Source organism: Engraulis encrasicolus, chromosome 4 (assembly GCF_034702125.1).
Source record: "Engraulis encrasicolus isolate BLACKSEA-1 chromosome 4, IST_EnEncr_1.0, whole genome shotgun sequence".
NCBI classification, from domain to species: domain Eukaryota; kingdom Metazoa; phylum Chordata; class Actinopteri; order Clupeiformes; family Engraulidae; genus Engraulis; species Engraulis encrasicolus.
Genome location: NC_085860.1, coordinates 41,178,659 through 41,202,729, shown reverse-complemented (window position 1 = coordinate 41,202,729; position 24,071 = coordinate 41,178,659). Strand labels below are relative to the sequence as shown.

At 45.1% G+C, this 24,071-nt stretch overlaps 1 protein-coding gene across 2 annotated transcripts; it reads left to right on the top strand.

Moving 5' to 3' along the window:
• The first annotated feature begins 95 nt into the window (after positions 1 to 95).
• On the top strand, positions 96 to 23,746 carry ctcf (CCCTC-binding factor (zinc finger protein)). 2 transcript variants are annotated; one of them, XM_063197430.1, is made up of 15 exons: positions 96 to 271; positions 1,724 to 1,841; positions 3,217 to 3,405; positions 3,678 to 3,956; positions 4,434 to 4,568; positions 4,947 to 5,295; positions 13,190 to 13,360; positions 13,790 to 13,923; positions 14,395 to 14,515; positions 14,678 to 14,827; positions 15,126 to 15,286; positions 15,514 to 15,696; positions 16,421 to 16,553; positions 17,381 to 17,578; positions 21,191 to 23,746. In XM_063197430.1, exons 2-15 carry the CDS (start codon positions 1,818 to 1,820, stop codon positions 21,424 to 21,426), a joined length of 2,463 nt encoding a protein of 820 aa, XP_063053500.1. In that variant the 5' UTR covers positions 96 to 271; positions 1,724 to 1,817; the 3' UTR covers positions 21,427 to 23,746. The 2 variants fall into 2 exon arrangements, with proteins under 2 accessions (XP_063053500.1, XP_063053501.1); XM_063197431.1 differs by lacking the exon at positions 1,724 to 1,841.
• Positions 23,747 to 24,071: the final 325 nt, after the last annotated feature.

Here is a 24,071-nt window from a genome sequence, read left to right as displayed (position 1 = left end):
CCGAGTGCGCCGCCTCCCTATTTTGCATGTGAACCGACTGCCTCAATGCTGTGTTGACTGCCCTCCCCTTCGCCACCGCCCCCCTACGTGCCGCGCAGGCGCATCCCACCGCTTGAGGCCGCCATTTTGTGCGGAGCCTACTCTGCAAAAGCGGGAGAGGATTAAAACCACCGGAGGAGAAGGACGCAATTTTACACCATCTCTATCAGAAGAAAGAACAAACCCTGGGCTTTCAGTCGATTTCAACGAAAGAATAAACAAGGGAACGCAGGTAAAGCAGCACTACTTTCTAGAAAAGGGGGGAGTTTTGCAGGAGCTTTAATCGGCCTCTAGGTGTCACGATGGGGCTCCCAGTCCAGGCGGCTGGCGGGGGGTGTTTGTCTCCCTCTATCGTTATCGAAAATTTAACAAAAAACATTTATAACCCAGAAGTTCGGGGTGATGTCCACGTATTAAGTGATATTTAAGCCATATCAGCTGGCAATTCGGCGAGATGCAATAATTATCCAGTTCGATGTTTGCTTGAATGTTTAGGCCAGACCTCCATTTTCTTTTTCTTCTCTTTGTTTCCTGTCTTTCCCCAGTGATAGAAACCCGCCGTTTCTACATCTTACGTTAGCAGTCAGCATAGCGCTAACTTGGCTACTTAGCCAGGAATGCTAACAACTTTTCCAGACAGGCAAGTTTTATACTAGTAACTTTTTAAATCCTATGGATGTGAGCAGAAATTAGCAGATATATATCGTGCATACAATGCATATTATTACTGTGTGCTAAACATCACTTCTTCTAAGCAGTCGAGCAACACCGCTACCTTGGTAATTTTGTTCGCGCCCCTCCTAACTGAGCAAATTCGATTCAAATGCTGAGTCCTTCCTGGGTCCAAAGCTAACGTTAGCCACCAACTGACGTTCATCGACATTGACCCAGATCAACGGTTACGTTCACAATGCACCAAAGTGCACACATCATCTATTGTACTGAACAATGTAACATGTTGTTGCATGCGTAGGAGTTGGTACGCGGCTATCCCCACACCAATGTCGAATAATTTCCGAAACGGTTTGCTAACTCGTTAGCATCTTGACGGTTGGTGTTAGCTTGTTGCGCAGACCGAAATCAAACGAGGAAGATGCATAGCTAAATGACCTCGATGGCCATTTTCGTTAACTTGCTCAACACGCGTCCCGCTCACTCACTTGCCCTGCCCGAACCTAGCGTTTTGTCCCCGTTTGAGCAGATAAACGCATCGCAAACGACGAGCTCCACTCAGTCGACCGTGCCAGTGACCGCTCTTATTGAAAGACTACCTTAAGCAAGTACGAGGGAAAGGATAAAAACGGCGGAGAGCTCCCTCTACAACCCGGCTGGTAGTGGTACAAAAACACGATTAACCATCCACAAGAATTCACATGTCACTGCAGGAGCGTTTGTGGCACAGGCTTTGGGTTCACAATTACAACATGACTATGCTGAAAAGCTTGGCCCATTTTACGGGCTTTTCAAATGCCCTCTTTCATTGTCCAGCCGCCATGAAACTGAAAAATTCAAAGGCATAAAGACAAAACCCTTGAAATAAGTTAATGCTTGGTCCAAAATAATTAACCCTTTCCCCCGTTGTAAGTAACATTAACCTTTCAAATGCAATATGTTAAATTGTTTAAGTGTCCCTTTTCTTTTCTTTAAAAAATAAAAAATAATTATATGTTTGCATTCCTTGCAGGTTGAGTTGTAGGTAGCAAAGGGAGAGTTCAGTGCAGGTAGCTGTTGCAGCGGAGCCAGACCTCATCTGAGAAGCAGGTGTAGGCAGCTGTGAGATGAAGTACACATTCTTGGTGAAGGTAAAACGGATTGATAGAAAGGGCAGAAAATGAAGTACCATCTCCTATGCCCGCAAGCCCAAATATTGTGCATATTTTGTTTATTCTGTGTTATTACGTATAACTGATGCAACGAGTGAAGTGATCACACGCATCAGTGCAGTGTGTAATGACCATTTTGAAGTATTGGGATGGCGAATGTTATTTGGTGTAGATAAACATTCGGCATATCCAGCTTGGTTGTAGTTACTCAATCCTAGAATAAACTGATTCGAGAAAGGAAGGGGAAGAGCCGGTTATCATTTTTTATTGACATGTGGGTACATATTACTCAAGGAAGGGGAACCAAATCTTTAGCTATTATTTTGAGGGTGTAGAACAATAGGAAGTAATTCTGCAGGTCTGGTTAAGTACTTAAGTAAAGGAAAATTTAGTCTTGCTACATGAACAACACAACAAAAGAGACAAAAGTTACAATGCGTTGGTGGACAATTTCAGTCCAAGAGCGACTAAAGCGACATCTGGAGCGACTAAAGCGACATCTGGAGCGACTAAAGCGACAGAGTAGGACCCTTAAAAGCAAAACGCGACCATTCCTACATTTTGATTGGCTGCCACAACTGTACATGAACCTCAGCATAGGTCATGATCAGAATATTTGCAGAAGTCCAACTCTATTCTGTCGCCTGTGTTACTCAAATTGCCTGTTGTCACCAGCTCCACTATATAAAGTCAATTACTTACAGCGCTGTTGTTGCTCTTGTTGCCTTTGGTGTTAGCCTGGGCGAAAACTGACTGTCTAGCGAAAGCTAAGAGGAATCCATGTCCGTGGAGGGTGGGAGATGGTTTGATCTAACTCTGCCATTCAAATTCAATGGCGTTCCGAATTCAAATTAAAACCCATATTGTGCTTTATTAGCATGATTGTTATGACGATATTGTGTTGCAAAAGCATACAAATAACAAAACAAAAGTGTGAATAGTGTTATCTTAACCAATCAGTAACGGACTTCCCGAGTTCCGTCAACACTCTCAACTGTTTGCTGATTGGCTAAACGGTGAGCGAATCAAGCTAGGAAGGTTTCACCAGGCTATTTTTTGTGTTTGTGCGGTAAGAAATGGGCCGTTACTGTGAATCTGGATGGTGGTCGCTGGGGAGCTGGTTACTGCTCCAAGAGCAAGGTTAGGTGATAAATCTGGCAAAGGTAACCGACGGGAGATGCAAAACCTCCTAACGAATAGTCATCACATGTGTTATTTAGCTAAGAAAACCGCCAAGCTCTTTTCTTGGATGAGTTAACCACTACCGTGAGGTTAAGTTAACCTGGTTTACTATTGAACCAGGTTCATGGAATGCTCCCCTGGTACTCATTGCTGTGTTGTGCGGCCCCTGCAGGTCTTACCCATGGAAGGGGGTGCGAGTGATGCGGTGGTGGAGGAGGCGGGCGACGCCTTCAAGGCCAAGGAGTGCAAGACGTACGTGCGACGGCGTGAGGATGAGGACGTGGGGGCGGAGCTGCTGACGGCGGCGGGGCTGGAGGAGGTGGAGCAGGTGACTGTGGACGGGTCTGTCACGCAGGTGCAGGTGGGTGTCTGTTACAGCCCCTGGAGCAATGTGGTGTGATGGGTGTCTTTTGGTCATAGCAAAGGGCACTTCATCCATGGAGGGAGGAAGGGATTGGTAAGGATGGGGATTGAACCTGCAGCCCCCTGAACTACAGTCCAAGGGGTTGGGCTGTAGATCACAAGGTTGCAGGTTTAATCGCCACACTTTCCAGGGGAGTTGGACTGTAGATCACAGGGTTGCAGATTGAATCACCTTACCAATCCCTTCCTTCTTTTCTCCCTCTAACTCAGGTTGGCGAGCAACAGCAGCTGGTTGAGGGAGTGGTGAGCGTGAACAGCGGCGGAGTGGAGATGATGGTGATGGACACTCTGGATCCCACCCTGCTGCAGATGAAGACTGAGGTCATGGATGCGGCAGCGGCCGCTGGGGTCACCGTGGTGGGGGGTGTGGCAGGGGCGCACGAGGCCACCGTCACCACAGTGGACGACACACAGATCATCACACTGCAGGTGGTGAACATGGAGGAGCAGCCGCTCGGCCTGGGGGTCGGGGAATTGCAGCTCGTACAGGTGGGGAGACATGCCGCTTTTCTTGTACTCCAAATGCTTGGCACTTTGACCTCTGCACTTTTGTGTCATTTCCTCTCTTTTTTTTCTTTTGTCTCTGCCTAGGAGGTTATGTTTTCGGTCTGTCTGTATGTCTGTCATCAGAATGATGTTCAAGTTATGAATGGATTTTGAGCAAACTGTCTGGACTGTCTGAAACATGATTACATTTTGGTGGTGATCACGATCCGGAACCAGGATTTTTTTTCTAGGGCAAATTATGACATACCAGTTTCTAACTCCACAAACACAAAGCAGAAAAAAACAGGATTTATTACACTTGAATAGTTGTTCCTCCGACATATCTACACTCTTGTGACCGTTCCTCTTGCTTTGTTGTTCAAGAAAGTAAAATGATAAAGATGATTCAATCTTTTCATGTTTCCTCTGTTATTGAAACACACTAATTGTATCTAAACCTTTCTTGCCTTGCATTGCCAGGTGCCCGTGTCGGCCGTGCCAGTCACCGCAGCGACAGTGGAGGAGCTCCAGGGCACCCTAGTGGATACCACCGCCATGCCCAAGGACGGAGAGCCCGTCATCTGCCACACCCTGCCTCTGCCAGAGGGCTTCCAGGTACACAAGCGCCACTACACTCATTAATAATGATGAGATTGCCAGACCCACTTGTAATAACACTATCATTTGAATTATTCTGACACATCTTAAGAGAATTGTGACATGGCTCCAGAAATTTTTATACTGGCCATTTAGCCATGGTCACCTGTGGAATTTTTAATAGCATTACAATTCTTAGAGAAGACACTTGCAGTAACATTGTAGTTAATTAGTGCACTCAATATATTTTTTTACACTGTAAATATAATGATTCATGCAATAGAGGGTGAATTAGTGACGCTGTACATGTGTATTTAAAAAAAAAAAAAAAAAAAAGGTTAACTGTAGTGTGATCAGATCTGTGTGCTAATAGCTCTTGTCTCGTCTCGTCTCCAGGTTGTGAAGGTGGGTGCAAACGGTGAGGTGGAGACTGTTGAGCAGGACGAGCTTCAGCCGCAGGAGGAGGCCCCGGTCCCAGAGGAGCCTGAGGGGGAGGACATCACAGCCGAGCCCCAAAACGAGGACCCCACCTGGTCCAAGGATCCAGACTACCAGCCACCCGCCAAGAAGACAAAGAAGACCAAGAAAAGCAAGCTGCGCTACAATACAGAGGGCGAGAAGGACATGGACGTGTCGGTCTACGACTTTGAGGAAGAGCAGCAGGAAGGGCTGCTATCTGAAGTCAACGCTGAGAAGGTGGTGGGCAACATGAAGCCCCCCAAACCCACAAAGATCAAGAAGAAGGGTAAGACACCTGAAACTCATAATAAATTCACTTACTAAATCCAATAGAAGATGGGTAAGACAGCTGAGGCTCATCATAAGACTTAGTATAGGCTAACACATGACACATTAGGCTTGTAAGACATACTTAAGACTAATAGACTTGTCATTGCCTAAATCCACTAAGATGAAGAAGAGTAAGACACCTGAGGCTCATAAGAATTATCATTACCCTAATATTGTGGTATGAATTGTCTGAATAACAGCTCCCGTAGGATTTTTGTGCTAAAATTGAATTATTTTTTTAATTATTTTTTTATTTATTTTTTTTGCTTCATTTGTTTTGTTTGGGGTCCTTCTACTGAAAAATCATAGGTGAATTTTCTGACCCCGTTATACCCCTCCTCCTCTACCCCTCTACCCAATTAGGCCTAATTGACTAATACCTACTGGGTATTTTCCATAGACTTAAATCAAACAAAAAGAAAAAGAACCAAAAAATCGATTTTGTGCCCTGTGAATCAATTATGTTATTATTAACTTGATTATTTTACCCAGCCCTATCCATAAGGTTCCCCAAGGCAGCCAGATTAAACTTCCCAGTCCACTGGACGACAAGCACTGCAGAGGACTCTCAGTTGCTCTTGTAGGTGTTGTACAAGAAACTGAGCAAACTCTATAGTGTCTTCTGCTTGAAGAGGTTGGATATTTTCCAAATAGAATGACTGGTTGTTACTGTACAATTGCAATGCATCTGGACTGTGCAGATGCAGAGCCTCATTGAAATCCACACACTTAGGATTGAATAGAGTCAAGGGGATGAGCAGAGGAAATGCCATCAAATCTTATCATCATAATAGCCAAGTTAGTTGTGATGTGATATTCAAGGGCCCAATTGTATGCTTTCCCACCAAAGACTCCATGGAAAGCTGCTGAAGAGTATGAATCGCGTTCAATTGAGCATGTGTCAATGCCACTTGCATCAGTTGTTTTGCCAAGAGCAAGCATTACAGCAAACACTACATACCTACGTGCAAAATATCTGCTCATAGGTGTTTTGGTAAAGGTCAAGATCAAAGATGATGAGAGTTTTCGTCTCAGGACCTACTAAAAAAAGTAGTGATTCCCTATGTCAACATCAGAACAGTACACGGGCAGGGGTGATAGCAGTCCGGCGCCGCGCCGGAAATCCGGCGTAGCGTGGCTGTAGAAAAAAATGAAATAATAATTTCCCCAAAATTAATAAAATAATAAACTATCGCGTAGGCCTTCATTAATGTATGGTGAAAATAAATGAGCGCGCAACAGCCTGTTGTAAGAGACGCGAAAGGAACCCAAATGAGCAGCAGCCCATAATTGTTTGTATCATCCCGACATCTTACTGAAAAATGTATCAATTTGTTACGTCTTGCTCTTGAGTCACTCACCACATCACTGGCGGCAGTCTTCTAGTTCTAGTGAAAGGAGAAGTAGATTGGCTGTCAGTATGCACAGTAAAGAGAGTTCTAGGCCCCTACTGGTTACCCTTCTCAGATATTTTCACTGTCGACGGAGGCAAATCCAAAAATGGCATCTCGTTATACTGAAGAAACGGAAGAAAGTACTATAGGCCAAGTCTAGACCATTTGGATTCCGATAAAAATTTAGCAACTATTGTTAGCACAAAATCCACATGGCTTGCTAGTTGTGATGGGTGTGTTGAACCATGTGGATGTCAGTGGAATACTAGTGAAATTCTGTGATCAAGAAAACGTTTGAAGGTAAGGCCATTTAGTTATTAATTTGCCCACTGTGGCATGTTGGCTTGGGCCGAATGATTTTGCCTTGCGCAGGTTACTCCAAAAACCTGACCATAAACGGCTTATTGATGCGCATAAACGGGCTCAGTGAGAGTTTGAAATAGGTTCGTGTATTTTCCTCATTTATGTGCGCTAAATGACTGCGCAATGTTGACAAACTTTGATGGAGATGGACGTTCTTTCAAAAAAAGTCTGTATGCTCAAAACGGTAGGCTATGCTATGCCCGTCATGATACTTTTTTTCTAGGTGTAGTGCGTAAATGTGGTCTGCATTGGAATAGCGGCTACCATTGCGACATGTCCAAAAGACAATGGAATGCTTGGATCGCTAATGTTTGGCAAGCCTAGTTAGCCTACACCCCTTGTAGGCTAGTGTGAGCTGAGTTCGTGGGTTTTGGTCTACTGTTGATTGAGGGATGGTGTTTTGCGTCATTCCTGACAAACCACGTGTCAAACTGATTTCAGGGAGATGTTTATATTAGTTATGCTGACTAAACCAACGCGCTCTGTGAAAACCCCCAAACAGCCTCGCACAGGTTCACACAGCCTTTCTCTCTCGCGCGCTCCCTGTCGTAGCCCTTCTGCGTAATCGAATCCAGTTATTCCACGCATGATGCACAGGTTGTATTGTCTGCACGCTCTGGGCTACTTAATCCCTACTCTCGGGCAGGGGGCAATTGTCAATAGGCCTATCAGACTCTCATGAACTTCAAATACTTGGCTTGCGTTCATGTGGCCACCACGGTGTCACCTAGACATGCAGTGAATGTTCATCTTATCTTCACGCCCTGTGCTATTTTCATGTAGCTTAATTCGGTCCTGTCTTTGTTTTTGTTGCTTTCTGTTATCTTTTCAACTCGTACATTGTAATGGGCGTGTGTACACGCGAGTGATTTTCATGTATTTTAATTGACTACAACCCAATGCGAAAGTCGCGCAGTAGTCACACAGGCTATATATACTGTCCTGTCCGTAATAACCACTGGTTCTGTCATCCGTGGAGTCGAAATATGCGATGTGAACCTGGGCCTGCATGTAGCCAATCATGCGCTTGTGCCCTAAATATCATGTACCGGTAATTAAAGGGCGTTTCCCTACAACGGAAAGGCAGGGGTTATAGGCAGCACAGCCCTTAAACAATCTGTGGTTATAGGTAGACCATGGGGCCACGAGTAGGCTATCTAAACGTATGTCCCTCCAGTAGCCTATACAAGTTATATGAGCAATGTCCCAATGAAAATGAAACTTATCAGCTTGCAGCAAATGTCATGTCATTTAAAAGTATTGCTCAATTAATTGGTAATCACCTCCTCTATTTTGGACAGAGTGTAGGCCTAGTTACTGTACTTTGGAGTAGTATTGCCTCCTACTGACCTGTCTTGGTATGGCTGCTACATATGCACCATGTTTTCAGAAATGCATTCTGGTGTTGAAATGTTGCATTGGTTCAATACCCACCTCAATAACTTTAGTGCAACATCACAAGCCTAGAATGCATTTCTAACTGCATACGTTGGTATTCGTTTTTACAGCTAGAATTGAACGTGGTGGTCAGTTTCTTTCAGCCAAGTGCTGTAGCCTACCAACAGGGAAATGATCTGTGTTTTCGTGAATAACACTATAGAAATAATGCAAAAATGAAAACATTATCTTAAATGTTTGAATAATGTGTTTGAATAATAATAAGGCCTACATTACGTCTCATATGCAGTATGTCCCGTCGTCCCCCGGCCCCCCCTCCCCGACCAGGAAAAAAGTTCAGGCTCAGGATTTTTTTTCACTATCACCCCTGCATGGGTTGCATAATTTATAGTGGGGTCGTAGGCATGTGCATTTTTTCACAGTCATTTCAAATTGGTGTTAAAGTTTGGTTTTCACTTCCAAGTTGAAGTTTAGGGTCCATAGAACAATTTGGGTTCGAGTGTCAAACACACAGATAACAAAATGGCCTGCGGGGGGCGCTCTAAAATATATAAACTGCTATAACTTTTTATTAGTGCAACCAAATTTAACATATGAGGTATGCATGGATTCAGCATTAAGAGGAGGAGCTGGTGAGCTAAGTATTTGGTCACCGGATTAAACACACACTATGTCATGAACACACTTTTAGCTCATGGACAGCAAAATTCAGGGTTTTTTTTAAGATAAAGGGTGGAAATGCCCTCCAAGTTGCAATGAAACATCATTTATTGTTACAAGTTATTGTAAATAAAGCCTGGGATATATCATTCAACTTGATTTGTTCAGAATATACCTGAAGCACAAAGATACCTAGGATACCTACACCCAAATATGGTTGCATGAAGCCTATGTGATATTTAGGACCCAACTTGCAACTTTGAGTTTATGAATTTAGGATCATGAGTATCAACTTTTTTCAATCAAGCCATATTCTATTCACACATAAAATCACAAAAAAACGTTATCTCCGGAAGAAAATAAATCAATAATAATAATAATTATAATAATAATAATACTAAATAATACTAAATAATAATAATAATAATACATAATAATAATAATAATAAGACTGCATTTCCGGGGAGACAATGCTATTAGTATGCTTGCGGCTTATGCACACACATACACAGAGCTGTTGTATACACACAAAGAAACACGAGGGAAAGAGATAGAGGTCTGAGTGTGTGTGTGTGTGTGTCTGTCTGTCTGTCTGTCTGTCTGTCTGTCTGTCTGTCTGTCTGTCTGTCTGTCTGTCTGTCTGTCTGTCTGTGCGAGAGAGAGAGAGAGAGATGCGAGAGAGAGAGAGAGAGAGAGAGAGAGATGCGAAAGAGGTGCGAGAGAGAGAGAGAGAGAGGTGTGTGTGTGTGCTGTATGGAGATGCTTCAGGTGCCTTTCAGCAGTGGGTGGGTAGGGAGAGGTAAGGGTGGGATTCGAACCTGCAACCCTCTGACAGACCAACACCCTACCCAGAAGGCCACAGCAGCATATTATGCCACGGTGGCCCAGGTGACAGCAGCGGTCTGAAGTCCTACAAGGCTGCAGTTTGGCAGTCAATAGCTGAGTAATATGTGCAGCCTTATCTTTACGCTGTCATATCTCCAAAAGTTTTCAAGTTGTCAGATGATATTGGCACACAAATGGCACAACCCTGCTCTTCATGTCAAAGCTGATATCACTTTTCTAGGCCAAATGGTTCAGTCAAAAAATGGACATATTCAGGCCTATGCGCTGAGCTGTTCATAAATTTTTTGTAAGTGAATGGGGTCACATCATAGGGATTTTAAAACTGCTCTCTCTGTAACATTTTTAATAGTTGGCTTATGATCTTCACACAGTTTGTATTCAGAACCAACACCTCTCTGACAATGTCTTTACCTAGTTGATACCTAGTTAAAAAAACCCAGGACAGGTCACCTCTCACTCTAACTGCCACAGTTTGTGACATCATCATCTTGACCATTCTACCATTCATTTCAATGAGGGGGAAAAGTGAGAGAAAACTGAGGAAAAACAAGTCTGGTGAACGAATGAAAGGGGGTATAGTAGGCCAGCGAAAAATACACCACCCTGAGCCCTTTTCGAGCCGTTCGTTTTGGCACTCGAACTGTGTCTCTATCTCGAAGGCTGCAACGATTCAAAGCCGCCGTACTAATGAATGGCGATTTCCATAGGCTGAGGTGAATGGAAAAATGTAGAATAATAATAAACTGTTGATGAACAATTAGTATGCTTTCCCGCAAGCATACTAAATAAACTGTAGGAGAACAATGAGTATGCTTGCTGGGGGCAAGCAGAGGCCTTTGGCAAGCATACTAAATATTACTATAGGATTATTTCATACATGATAGACACAATCATCTGCAGTTATAAGGACATCTCTGTGATCTAGGAACTGTCCATTTGTTACCAGTGTAGTCGACAGGAATGAAAACCGTTCTTATTATCTGCATTTGCCAGAAATGCCTGCCAATCTGGTAACAAATGAACAGTTCCCAGATTTGGACTACACTAAAGATGCAGTTGCCAAAGATGTATTCCAACTAGAGGTGAAGTGCAACTGTACTAGTACTTGTACAAATAGACCTGCCAGATCTCGGTGCAAATGCATGAAGGCAGAGTTAAAGTGCACACGTCTGTGCAAGTGCACATGCAATTTCTAAGACTGACCACTGACTGTTTTTGCATCTGTTCTCTGTCATAGTTATTATAGAGTGGAGTATTGGAATAAATGTTAGCCCTGGTCTTCTGTTTGCTTTTTGAATGCAGGAAAAAATGATGTTCCCCATAGTATTTATCGTCATCATCATCATTATTATTATTATTATTATTATTATTATTATTGATTTACTTTCTTCCAGATATAAAGTTTTTAAGTTGTGAATAAAATAATGGCTTGATTGAAAAAAAGCTGGTACTCATGATCCTAAATTCATAAACTCAAAGTTGCAAGATGGGTGCTAAATATCACATAGGCTTTATGCAGCCATATTCATGTATAGGTATTCTAAGTATCTGTGTGCTTCAGGGATATTCTGAACAAATCATGTTAAGTGATAACCAAGGCTTTATGTACAATAACAACAATAAATGATGTTTCATTGCAACTTTGAGGGCATTTCCACCCTTTATCTTAAAAAAGCCCGGATTTGGCTGTCCATTGGCTAAAAGTGTGTTTATTACATAGTGTGTCTTTAATCTGGTAACCAAATACTTACCTCGCCGGTTTCTCCTCTTCATGCTGAATCCATGCATACCTCATATGTTAAATTTGGTTTAACTAATCAAAAGTTATAGCAGTTTATATATTTTAGAGCGCCCCCCGCAGGCCATTTTGTTATCTGTGTGTTTGACACTCGAACTCAAATTGTTTTATAGACCCTAAACTTCAACTTGGAAGTGAAAACCAAACTTTAACACCAATTTGAAATGACTGAGCCTAATACGACCCCACTATTAGGGTAGGTCTTGAAAGAGGAGCGATGAGCTCTGAGTTTGTCAGGCTATGAGTCTCAGATTGCATAGAGGGGTAATACATTTGAAACCCATCATTTTCTCACAGCACTGACCCTAATAAAATTGAAAACGTTATTATTTATTTGATGTGCACAGATCCAATGAGACCAAAGCTGTGGTAGTCCTATCTCCCACAGATATTCTCAAGTAGATATGATTGCTTCTGTAATGACGAGTAACCACCTCTCTGGCTAATGTTTGGCTATGCTAATTTGGCTATGCTAATTACATGAAGTAAACATGTCGCACATGCGAGTCAGTGTAGTTCTGTATTAGCTTTTTTAAGAATATTAAAATCAGTTCAGATCAGTTAAAAACCAAACATTTTACCACCTGACTCGATCAAACGGGCCAACATGCATATTATATGACAGCCAATGTTCACTTCGTCGTCAGGACCGAGATGTAATTTTTTAAAGAAAAAAAACAGATACAGAGGCTTGGAACGTTGCCAGCGATGGGGCGATGAGATTACTTTCCCTCCCAATATGTCTAATAGCAACTTCTGATCATAATGAAACTGTCATAAATGGACTCTGCGTCATCGATAACCCTGAAATCGACACCAAGATTGTGAAAATGTGATCATTATTAGTAGAGATATGGGTTTGGTAGCTATACTGGCAAGGGCGAGAAAGCGCTCCCCAGAGGAGGGGTATAACGGGGTCAGAAAATTCGACACCCATCATTTTTCAGTAGTAGGACCCCAAACAAAGCAAATGAAGCAAAAAAAATGAATGTTAGCACAAAAATCCTACGGAATGACACTTCATACCACACGATAACCCACCAACATCAAGAAGTAATGTACCAGCACTAATGATGACCACTTTGATTTTAACCGTTTCACACTGTGATTTGATAGACCCATATACATGGGTTCTACATCTTGTTTATAACCTGACTGCGCAAATCTAGCTGCGCACAACTCAACCTCTGATTGTTGGAAACCGCTGTCTGTCAAAAAATTAGCTCACATGGTTGGCTGCCACTGTCTTGCCCCTCCTCATAACATCGTGTTGATAAACACTGAGAACCCATGTATAGCAAACAGAGGTTGTCTTTGTCCTTCCTCTGATTTCTGCTTTTGGAAGGTCTGAGGTGTCTTGAGCCAAACCTTTGTTGTGTGTTTCCTCTCAGGTGTGAAGAAGACATTCCAGTGTGAGCTGTGCAGCTACACCTGCCCCCGCCGCTCCAACCTGGACCGCCACATGAAGAGCCACACGGACGAGAGGCCACACAAGTGTCACTTGTGTGGGCGCGCCTTCAGGACAGTCACCCTGCTGAGGAACCACCTTAACACCCACACAGGTATGCAGATCACTCAACACTTGCTCAGCCCCTTAGTCATTGCTGGAGTCATTGCTGAGTGGTGCCTTTGCATAGATGTGTTTTTGTGATTGCTAAGTAGAAGATGCTATATATATATCGTAATTTAAAAATGTCCACATCTGTAGACCACAGATATCTTTGCAATTGTGTAGTGCAGTGATTGTCAAACTGTGGGCCCTGAAGGTATTCCAAGCGGGCCTTGAAATAATTTTCTAAAAATCAAAATAATATTTGTGAGTTGCTTTTGACTATTTGAGTTCTATGGTTTATTGGGTCTGAGGTGCGCCCCAAACATTTGTGAAAATTACATTTGGGTCACAAGTTGGAAAAGTTTGGGATCCCCTGGTGTAGCGCAACAATTCTGCAGCAATTCTATTCTTTGTACCAACCGTTGGCCTCCCTCCACAGGTACCAGGCCACACAAGTGCACGGACTGTGACATGGCGTTTGTGACCAGTGGTGAGCTGGTGAGGCACCGTCGCTACAAGCATACCCACGAGAAACCCTTCAAGTGCTCCATGTGTGACTACGCCAGTGTGGAGGTGAGATTGGCTTCCTTGCTTTACTCCATTACTCCTTTCCTATCTCCTCTCATGCTCAGGCACCACTGTCAAACATCTATTAGAGTAAGATAACCCAAACTCTGCCCACCAAATGCAAAGCAGTGTGCTAAAGTTTGGTCTCCTAAGGGGGCCTTGTCCCCTCCTTGTTCTTGTCTCTCTGTGGCATTTGGTGACTGCTTGCATGAGATGTGCGCTACCGCCATCTACAGTGCCAAGGGGGGAACTCCATTTATTGTCAACCGTAAGACTCAAAAGGTGTCCTAAAGGGGCATTCACCTGACATCACATGGATCCAGGAAATGCACAGGCTTGAAGCATCTTCCTCTAATAGTAGATCTTTGCCACTGTGGGCTTGTTGAGAAGACCATCTTCGTTCCAATTTCTCTGCTCTTCTCATTCCTGATTGCTGCTATGATGCATAGTCACTGATTGTGTGTGTGTGTGTTTCAGGTGAGCAAGCTGAAGCGCCACATCCGCTCCCACACAGGAGAGCGCCCGTTCCAGTGCAGCCTGTGCAGCTACGCCAGCAGAGACACCTACAAGCTCAAGAGACACATGAGGACACACTCCGGTAAGGACATGTAGACACACACACACACACACACACACACACTGTCCTTCTGGCATCCCATGTGTGTATCGTATCTGCCATCTGTCTTTCCTCGTTGTCTCCCTTCCCTGTTTTTCCCGTGTGTATATTGTACTCATTCTCCTCCTGTTTTCCCCCACGCAGGTGAGAAACCCTATGAGTGCTACATCTGCCATGCGCGCTTCACACAGAGTGGCACCATGAAGATGCACATCCTGCAGAAGCACACTGAGAACGTGGCCAAGTTCCACTGCCCCCACTGCGACACAGTCATCGCCCGCAAGAGTGACCTGGGTAAGGGACAGCCGGGCATCTTTTTTGCCAACACTGCGGCTCAACAGTCTCTTGATCTTTGCCTGAAGTCTATGTCTCCACTCCTTATTAGACCCTCTGGCTATTCTGTGTGCTTAGTGCTTCTGATTTTGTAACAGTGGCAGTAGTAATTTCTCTTATTTCAATTACAAAGTTACACATTGCTGAAATGATGTTGGTTGACTTAAAACGATGGGAGGCCTGATTCTACATCTGCCGGTTTGGTGAACCAGTCTCGTGTTTCCCCCTTCCTTGACGTTACCTGTCCTTCCCTTCTCAGGTGTTCATCTGCGTAAGCAGCACTCGTACATCGAGACGGGCCGCAAGTGCCGCTACTGTGACGCCGTGTTCCACGAGCGCTATGCCCTAATCCAGCACCAGAAGTCCCACAAGAACGAGAAACGCTTCAAGTGCGACCAGTGCGAGTACGCCTGCCGACAGGTCTGTCCCCTCTCCTGGTGAAGTGGTCTTAGACTCAGAATTTGGTAGCCTTACAAATGGTGCATACAGAAACTTGACTTTCAAAACGTAAGAAGCCGGTTCAGGAGTGAGCCAGGTTAAGTTAGAGGTGAATCATCTTCTAGAAGAGCCTGGAGTCCTCATTTAGTATACCCCTCTATAGTATCGTGTGTATTTTTGTGACCATGTCTGTGTTTGTGTCCTTTCAGGAGCGCCACATGGTGATGCATAAGCGCACCCACACTGGAGAGAAGCCGTACGCCTGTAGCCACTGTGACAAGACCTTCAGGCAGAAGCAGCTGCTGGACATGCATTTCCGCCGCTACCACGACCCCAACTTCGTACCCACATCTTTTGTCTGCACCAAGTGCGGAAAGACCTTCACCCGCAGGGTAAGAACCGAGAGGACCTGTCCAGGTCTGTAAAAAAGAAAAAAAATATCACCAGCCAAAATGGCTCGTGGATATAAATTTTAGAAGACAAACACACTCTAACTAATTGGTCAAAGTGTCCAGTAAGTTTTATTTTCTACCAGCCAAAATGAAATTTCACCAGCATTTGGCCGCTTGGCTGGTGTTAATTTAGAGCCCTGGACCTGTCTATTAAGCATGTCCTGTAACTGCTTGGGTCTTCTGAAGTGATCCACATTGGCCTCCACATCAGTCAGCGTTCTCACGGTCATGGAAATCTTTGAAAAGCCATGGAAATTGAAAATGGCATCGTCCAGGCCTGGAAAAAGTAATGAAACGTAAATTCGATGGAAGTTATGGAAAGTTTGTGGAATTTCACGGTTTTAACGTAACTACAACCTTCTATTCACTCATCACAGGCTCTGCCTGTTTAGTGTAGATGACTGGATATACTTGATATTGAGCCTCTGCATGAAAGCCTCTTGAAAGCTGTAGTTCGGTGTTTATGTTGAATGATGTTAAGTAGCAGAGTGGCTCTCTGCCTCTGTGGTTTGGTATGGAGGTCGGCCAAGTTGCTGTTGCTGCCACGAGTTGGCATATTCACATTGCAGTGTAACCCTTTCATGTCCTACGGGGTAAAGTGTCTGGTGTAAGTCACGGTGGACTTTGATGGAAGTTTTCTCATTGTCTTGTGTCCTGTTTGCAGAACACCATGGCACGCCACGCCGAGAACTGTAACGGCATCGACACGGGAGAGAGCGAGAACGGAGCTCCACCCAGGAGAGGACGCGGCAGGAAAAGGAAGATGCGCAGCAGGAAGGACGATGACGATGACAGCGGTGAGTAGAGAGGGAGACGCATGCCCACACATTCCTCATGGGGCTTTTACCTGATGTCCACTGAAGACTGTCATCCTTCTTCTGCTTTTCAAGCTTCGAGTAGAGCAAATGTATTAATCCACAAATAAATTAAGGTGTCTAGCAGCATATACACAATATAATATACATTGCACTAAAGAGTTTACATATAGCAGACACTTGCATACAAGTGAAAAACAAAACTGAGCTGAATATGAGCAATGGCACAGCGCTAACTAATGCCCCGTGTACATCAAGCGCTACCAACGCGACCCAGGTAGCTGGGGTAGTTGAAGAAGTTTCGCCATGAATTTGTTTTATTCGCTCTGGACGCTGCACTGACATTTGATTCAGCTAATCACGTAACGGCTCTGTCTTGACAGCCTGGGACATTCTTCGGTATGAACGTTCCAATTGGTTTTCGCCGAACCGCGTCATAGCGAATTCGCTTAAGATTAGCTTGAGTTTAATCGTCAAAATTCGCCCTGGTCGCTCAAGAAGCTTCGCTTCTGCCGAATTCGATCTGGTAGCTTTATTCGCCTTCTCTCCATAGAGAAACAATGACTTCCGCCGCGCAGGTCGCTTAGTTCGCCTTCGACGTACACGGGGCATAAGACTTGCTGCCACACTAGTGGTGCTCACGTTGTGTCTGTCTCTTACCCTGCATGTCAGATGAGTCATGGGGATCCTAAGAGCCTGATTTTTGTTCTCCAAGATGCTGTATGTGTGAAAGTGCTGATGTTGTGTCGCTCTCCTGCATCTCAGATGACCTTGGTGATGAACTTGACTTGTCTCTCCCTGTGTGTCAGATGAGCATGGCGATCCTGAGATGGACGAGGATGAGGATCTGGATGACGAAGAGGCTCTGGAGGAAATGGAGCTGGAGGAGGTGGAACAGGCTCCGCCCAGCATTCCTATCCCCGCCCCTGCCTCCCCACCTGTCAAGAGGAAACGCGGGCGCCCCCCCAAGAACACCCCCAAGTCCACGCCCACCAAGGCACCCGCAGGTACACACACAATCACTCTCACCCTCAGGTACACACACACACACACACCTTGTAGTAGAGTAAGATAAATCGAATCCCTCCCGCCTACCCAATGCAAGCGACCCAACCCAATGAGTGAGCTCAAATTCGGTCTCCTAAGGAGGCATGCCCCGTCCTCCTCCTCTTTCTGTGGTGTTTGGTGGCGGCTTCTATAAGATGTGCACTACCGCCATCTACAGTACTAAGGCAACGTTAATTCTCAGTGGAGTCTTGGGACTCCTTGAGGTCTCCTAAAGGGGCGTTTCACCTAATGTCACATGGACCCCTTGCTTAATCCTACTCTATTGGAAGATGTTTGGTACATACACACACACACACACACTAGAGTGTGGCTCGGGCCGTTTTTTTCTGTTCGAGCCCGGCCCTCAGCCGACAGAAAAGTGATCGACACCGACCCGAGCCCGAGACTAATTAAAATGTTAGTGTCCGAGCAAGCAAGATTTTCTATGTGGGCTCCTCCATACTCAAAATAGCACGTGATAAATAGCCAGGATAGGCAAAGACGTTAGGATGAGGCAATTTGCAGTAGCCTAATTTAGTTACACACGCATAGTAAGTATAAACACACACACACACACACACACGTGACAGCGCAGCTTATGTTTCTATGTACGAGTTATTGAGCTTGTGAAGGATGGTTGCCTGATGGTCTTGTTAACTTATTATTTATAAAAATGCGACATCGCCGACAGCACTGAGTTATATCAGCTGTCAATCAATGCCGTGCGGAGAGAGAGAGAGAAAGCGAGATAGAGAGAAAGTTTAAGTTTCCAACTTGCTGCAGCATTCCAACGGGACTCCGCGTGCTTTATTCGCGCTCTGCTTGCCTTCATTGCCCGTTTGAGAGCTTGCCTTCATTGCCCGTTTGACAGCGCCAGGTTAAACTGAAAATGAACAGCGATTTGGGAGGTGGTCACCAAGCAATCTGCGCGAGAGAGTTACACCAGGCGCGAAAATGAACAGCGATTTGCGATGTGGTCACCAACAATGCAATCTGCGCGAGAGAGTTACACCAGGCGCGTGCACGCATCATTCACAATGTATGATGGAATTACTCGTTTGATGTGGACAAGATAATTTATTGGTCTCCGCCATTAAGTGTCGTGGCGTTGTTGTGAAGGATGTTTGCCGAATTATGTGAAGTTTCTGCGCTCTTTTCTCTGCTGATAGACGACCCCCAGTCATTTAGAATGTAAAGCCGTCTATTTTTAAAACAATGCAAAACGCCACCAATGAAAATGTGAACAAACGTCCATAAAAATGACAGCCAATGCATTTTCAAATAAGATCTGGGATTGATTTTCGCGGCTCACTTCTGAGGGGAAATGTGGCTTGCTGCTTGCCCGAGTCAAATTTGTCAGTAGGCTAAATAAACAACGACGCATGGGGTGCCGGGTCAGCCAGATGGAAAAAAAGAGATCTTGATGTAGACGTGCCCATAGCCTTGCCTACTTGGCGTGATGCAGATGACTGTGCTACGTGTTCATTGAATATGTATGTAGGCATGGCAGATTTTAAATGCAGGTCTCGATTGTGTTGGGCTATAATATTTTTTCTATAACCTTGCGAGCCGCCAAGTCAGGCGTCTCGCGAGCTGCGCAATGAGTAACAGGGCTATAAGCTAACCCCGAAGAACAGTAGCCTGTTTGGCCCTCCAAGAGAATGCCATTTCCCCTGATGTCCATGCGGTCAATATAAAATCAGGAAAGGTTGCACGCACATAGTTACAACTGTAGCCTACAGTAAAAGTGACACCAATTAAGAACCTACTGTACGTGAAGGACATGACATGTCACAGCGGACAAAATAGTAACAGGAAACCTCTCAGCCCCTACCTTACACTCCACGTAGCGTGTGTGTCTTCTTAGTTTATCCATATTATGGTCCTTGCTAGCCCCATGCTGGAAATGTAATCCTTGGCGAACAATGCAGTGACAAACTTCGTCATTTTATGTTCAACATTCAAGACAGCCTCGAAGGCATGGCCTACACTAGGCCTACAGCAAAAGACCATGCGTTCACTGACAACTGTTGATTTGGCAAGCAAGTTCACTCGGCATCCCTGCTCGGCTGACTCGGAGTGGGCGTCCAAATGTTGCCACTGGTAACTGGCGCGTGCATACAGCCAATAATAATCACTGGCACAGTAGCCTACCAACATTTTCATTTATGCATATTCAATTACTTATTTTTTAATCACAAAACTGCCGTTTGCATGAACTGAAACGTTTCCTCTGGTTGCTTACAATTTTCACAATGTCTGTTTGCTTCAAGCCCGAGCCCGACCCGAGTCCGACAGATATTCTATTTTTGTTGTCCGAGTCCGGCCCGGCCCGTCGGGTTCCGACCAGGCCCGTCGGGCTTCGGTCGGGTTGCCATGCTCTAATACACACACACACACACACACACACACACACAAAATCAAACTCTTGAGTTCTTTTGTATGGACATTGTTGAACATTGTGCAAGTGTGCAAACTCTGGATTTGATTTCACAGTCACGGATGCATCGTCTATGTGGGAAGGTGACCGTGTGATCGCTTGTGTTTTGTTAGGGGGTGGGGCGACATCTAATGGTGGGAACTTGAAATTACACGTAAATCCAAGTGTTTACATTTGTGGCGTAGCAGAAACGGTCAACTATAGGTCCAGTCCATTATCTAGCCTCCGTCCTTCGCCTTGTGCTTGTGCCCTCCTCACACAAGGCAAGATGTCATTGTCGATAGACGTTTTATCCAATATCTCGCAACTTAGTTCCAAGGTAATTTTCCCATTTGCAATCGGCATGTTGAATGGAGAAAAGTCCCACAAAAATTGTTTTGCCTAAAGTGACGGTGGGGAACTTTCTTCGCGAAGGCGTGGCATGAAGCATGAGGGCACAAGGCATGAAGCAGGAGGTTACGTAATGGGATGGACCCCATATAAGTAGCATGTGACTCAAAGTAAAGCCGGGCATACACCGTGCGATATTTTCACTCGTGGGTCTTAAGCTTCTGCTCACACTGCACGATGGAATTTCACTGTTTAAAAGTTCACAGCTCACGACTCACGTCCTCACACTACACGAGCCGACAGTCGGATGCGAGCGAAATGCTTCCACCGTACGACGCGACAGGCATGTTTCCCTGGTCTGCAGAGGAGGGAACATGCGCACCTGAGGTGGAGATGAGGTCGCGCTCAACAGCGAATCGCACGGCCCTATTAATTTGTGCATGTGAAGTGTCAAATCGGGTCGTAGCACTGCTTTAACTGTGTGATTTACGCACGAGCCACGACCAGAATTTCAAACCGTTTTGATTTTCTTGCGACCCTGCGATTGCACGATCGTGAGGCGAAATCGCTTGTCGTTACCCCATGTACACTGCACGATGCGAGACTCACGATTGACCTGCAATTGAGCAAGAAATCGGCCCGACTCTCAAAAAGTCGTGCGAGTGCCAAATCGGGGCAAAATCGGTGCAAAAGTCGCACAGTGTAAGCCCAGCTTAAGGGGGAAAGCTGTAAAAACTGTTGATGTTTTGTTAGTGAAGTGCTGTATTAATATATTGCCAACATCTCCCATGTTTCCTCTCAGCGGCGACAGCCATCATCCAGGTAGAGGACGAGAGCACGGGTGCGATCGAGAACATCATCGTGAAGAAGGACCCCGACGGCACGGAGACGAGCACGGCTACGGTGACTGTGTCGGCCAGCACGGAGGTGGTCGCCACGGAGGAGGGCGCCGTGGAGACGGTGCAGCTGACGGTGGCGGACGCTGCGCCCAACGGCGACCTCACCCCCGAGATGATCCTCAGCATGATGGACCGGTGATCTGGGGGCACGGCGCCATCGCCTGGCCACAGGGACACGCGGCACGTCGCAACACACTCACACACACTCGCACAGACACGTTCACACACTCACACACCCCTCTCTTTCTCCACTCACTGCTTCTGCTTTCTTTTGTGAACCCTCCTCAATCCCCAGACCATTCCCAGTCAATCCGTAGACTGTCGCCCAAAGTCCCAACTCCCAAAGCCCCTCTCCCTCCTGCACGGCTGTTGGACCTCACGCTCCACTTAAGACTGTAGCCTTCACTATTTCACGTCTCTTGCTCTCTCTTAGTGGCAGTCCAAACCCTGCCAGTGACGCTCATTTTCTATGAGTAATTAATTCTACTGTTAAATGTTCAGACTGCCCTTCTGGACCAGTGTAGAGGGAGCTCTCCGCATGAGTCGGCCCTCCCGGCGCTCAGCCCAGCCCAGCCCAGCCCAATCAGTTAGTCCAATCACATTCTGTACTCTGTGCCATTTAGTGCATGGGAAACGGTATATGCAGAGGTACACCGTGTGTGTGTGTGTGTGTGTGTGTGTGTGTGTGTGTGTGTGTGTGTGTGTGTGTGTGTGTGTGTGTGTGTGTGTGTGTTTCTGGAAGAGTGTGTTGGGGCCTGCATGTGGGTATTGTTAAGGGGTTGACTGAGACGAGATTTGTCACATGTGTTTAGGAATGCTTTAGCTCCTTATTCCACGTTGCCCCTTGATGTCACCACCTTGCCTTGGCATCAATGAATTCAATATGGCTCCACTTTGACTGGACCTGGCGTGACCCAACCCACCCTTCACCTTAGGTGACCTTTTGTTCTCTGTGACTGCTGTAATCATGGGTCTACACCCTCCCTTCCCTCCCTCCCTTCCTTCCTTCCTCCCCCTCTCCAACCATCCTTTTAACATTTGATACCATACACCTTTTATGCACCATAGGCAAGTTGAGTGCCTGTGTCTGCCCCCCCCCGCCCTCTCCGAATACTCCTGTTGAAGTGTCTAAGGGTCCTGTGTAAGTGACTGGGCTTCCACTGGCTTTAAGACCAGGACTGGTCGCCTGCCTGCCGTGCCGTCCGCCTGCCTGCCCTCCAGACAGGCTTTCCGTGGCCCGCAGTTTGATGCGTTGTATAAAAGTAAATCGAGAAGAGGGTTTCCTGGCTGGTTTTTGCTTGTAAATAATTTTTATTTTCTGCTTTATTATGATGAACGTTTTAATCTTTTTCTAGCGAATGGGTGAGCTTGAATGGTGACGGCGAGAAGGCGCAGGGGGTGTTTTACCAGCCACTCTAAAGACTATTGGAAACTTGCAGTTTAAACACTTCCATGAGTTCTATATAAGATTCAAAACATGAAGATGTGAATGGGCTAGAAGTATCATGTAAGCAAGTGTGTCTCTGGTCGTTCCTTTTATTTCTGTCCTCTGTTGCTTGACTGCTGTCATCTGTACTTTTGCATTCTCATAATGGATCAGGCCTTCAGAGGACCGACCGCATTGCCTCCTTTTATTTTCCACAGTGTGTGTGTGTGTGTGTGGAGAGAGAAATGGCCCGTGTTCTGCTCAGGAAGCTGTATGGCTCGTGGTATTGGTTAATGTTTTAACCCCTGTCCAACGCTTCCTTGAAGAAGGCAAAAAAAAAATGGCGCACACACACAAATCTCTGGCACACACATCTCTGAAGAAAAATTTAAAATCCTGTGTTTTAATGAGAAGGACAGTCTTGTAGAACCAGCTCCAGGTCTTAAATGTAAAATAAAATCTGTTCATGTTTGTGAAAAGCTTTTTTTTTTTTTTTTTTTTTTCCTCCCTTTTTCTAAGATTGAATGGAAGGATGTTATGAGGTTGGATGTGTCCTTGGCCTGTATGAGGTGCGGTCTGTAGCTCGTCTAGGTCTGGGCCTTGTTGCGGCTGTGACGGCACTTCTTGTAAAGATGCTGAGCAGTCAGTGGGGGTGTTGGCTGATGACGGTGCTTTTGGGAAAAGAGTGAATGAATGAATGACTACAAAGTTTTGTTCTGTTGGTAACAAGAAGAAAAAAACATTTGGAAACTATGTCCTTCATTCAAACACTTCTGCAGAATTCAAAATAATGTTTCCACCTACATATAATTGCATTTAAACTGCTTTTATTTTTCTTTTTTTCTTTCTTTTTTTTGTTAAGCTCTTAAAATTATAGGTTGATGCATTTTGTACTTAGCTGTACTGTGTGAATTTTACAATGGTCAGACAACCAACGATATAAAGACATTTATTAGGCAGGGGAAGGGCCGATGAGGATGGTGTGGAGAATGTATTGCTGTACAGCTAATAAAAAAAGAAACTATTGGCCTAACCTGCTGTCTTCCGTCTAATTTTTCACTCTGACTGCTGTGTTTAGGTGACTCATATGGTGTGTGTTTACATGACTCATCAGTGAGCTGCTGCAAGTTCACATGAAATTTCACATTTTTTTTAAATCTGTTTTGTTTGCATGGAAAAGCTAATGTTTAAGTATGAGGTGAAATCGTAAAAATGTCCCCAGTGGTGTAATGAAGCCCTTACATTTATGTTGCATTGCCCATGAATCTAGTCAAGCTTAGGAAGCGGCCTCCATAGTAGTGACTCAGGTTAACCGGCAGTCAAAGGAAGGGGTTAATGGGTTGATTCTTTCTATGCAA

Coding starts and splice junctions, on each gene's coding strand:
- ctcf (XM_063197430.1), top strand. CDS start 1,818: ATGAAGTACACATTCTTGGTGAAG. Junction 14,828..15,125: donor CGCCCGCAAGAGTGACCTGG/GTAAGGGACAGC, acceptor TTCCCTTCTCAG/GTGTTCATCTGCGTAAGCAG. Junction 15,287..15,513: donor GCGAGTACGCCTGCCGACAG/GTCTGTCCCCTC, acceptor GTGTCCTTTCAG/GAGCGCCACATGGTGATGCA.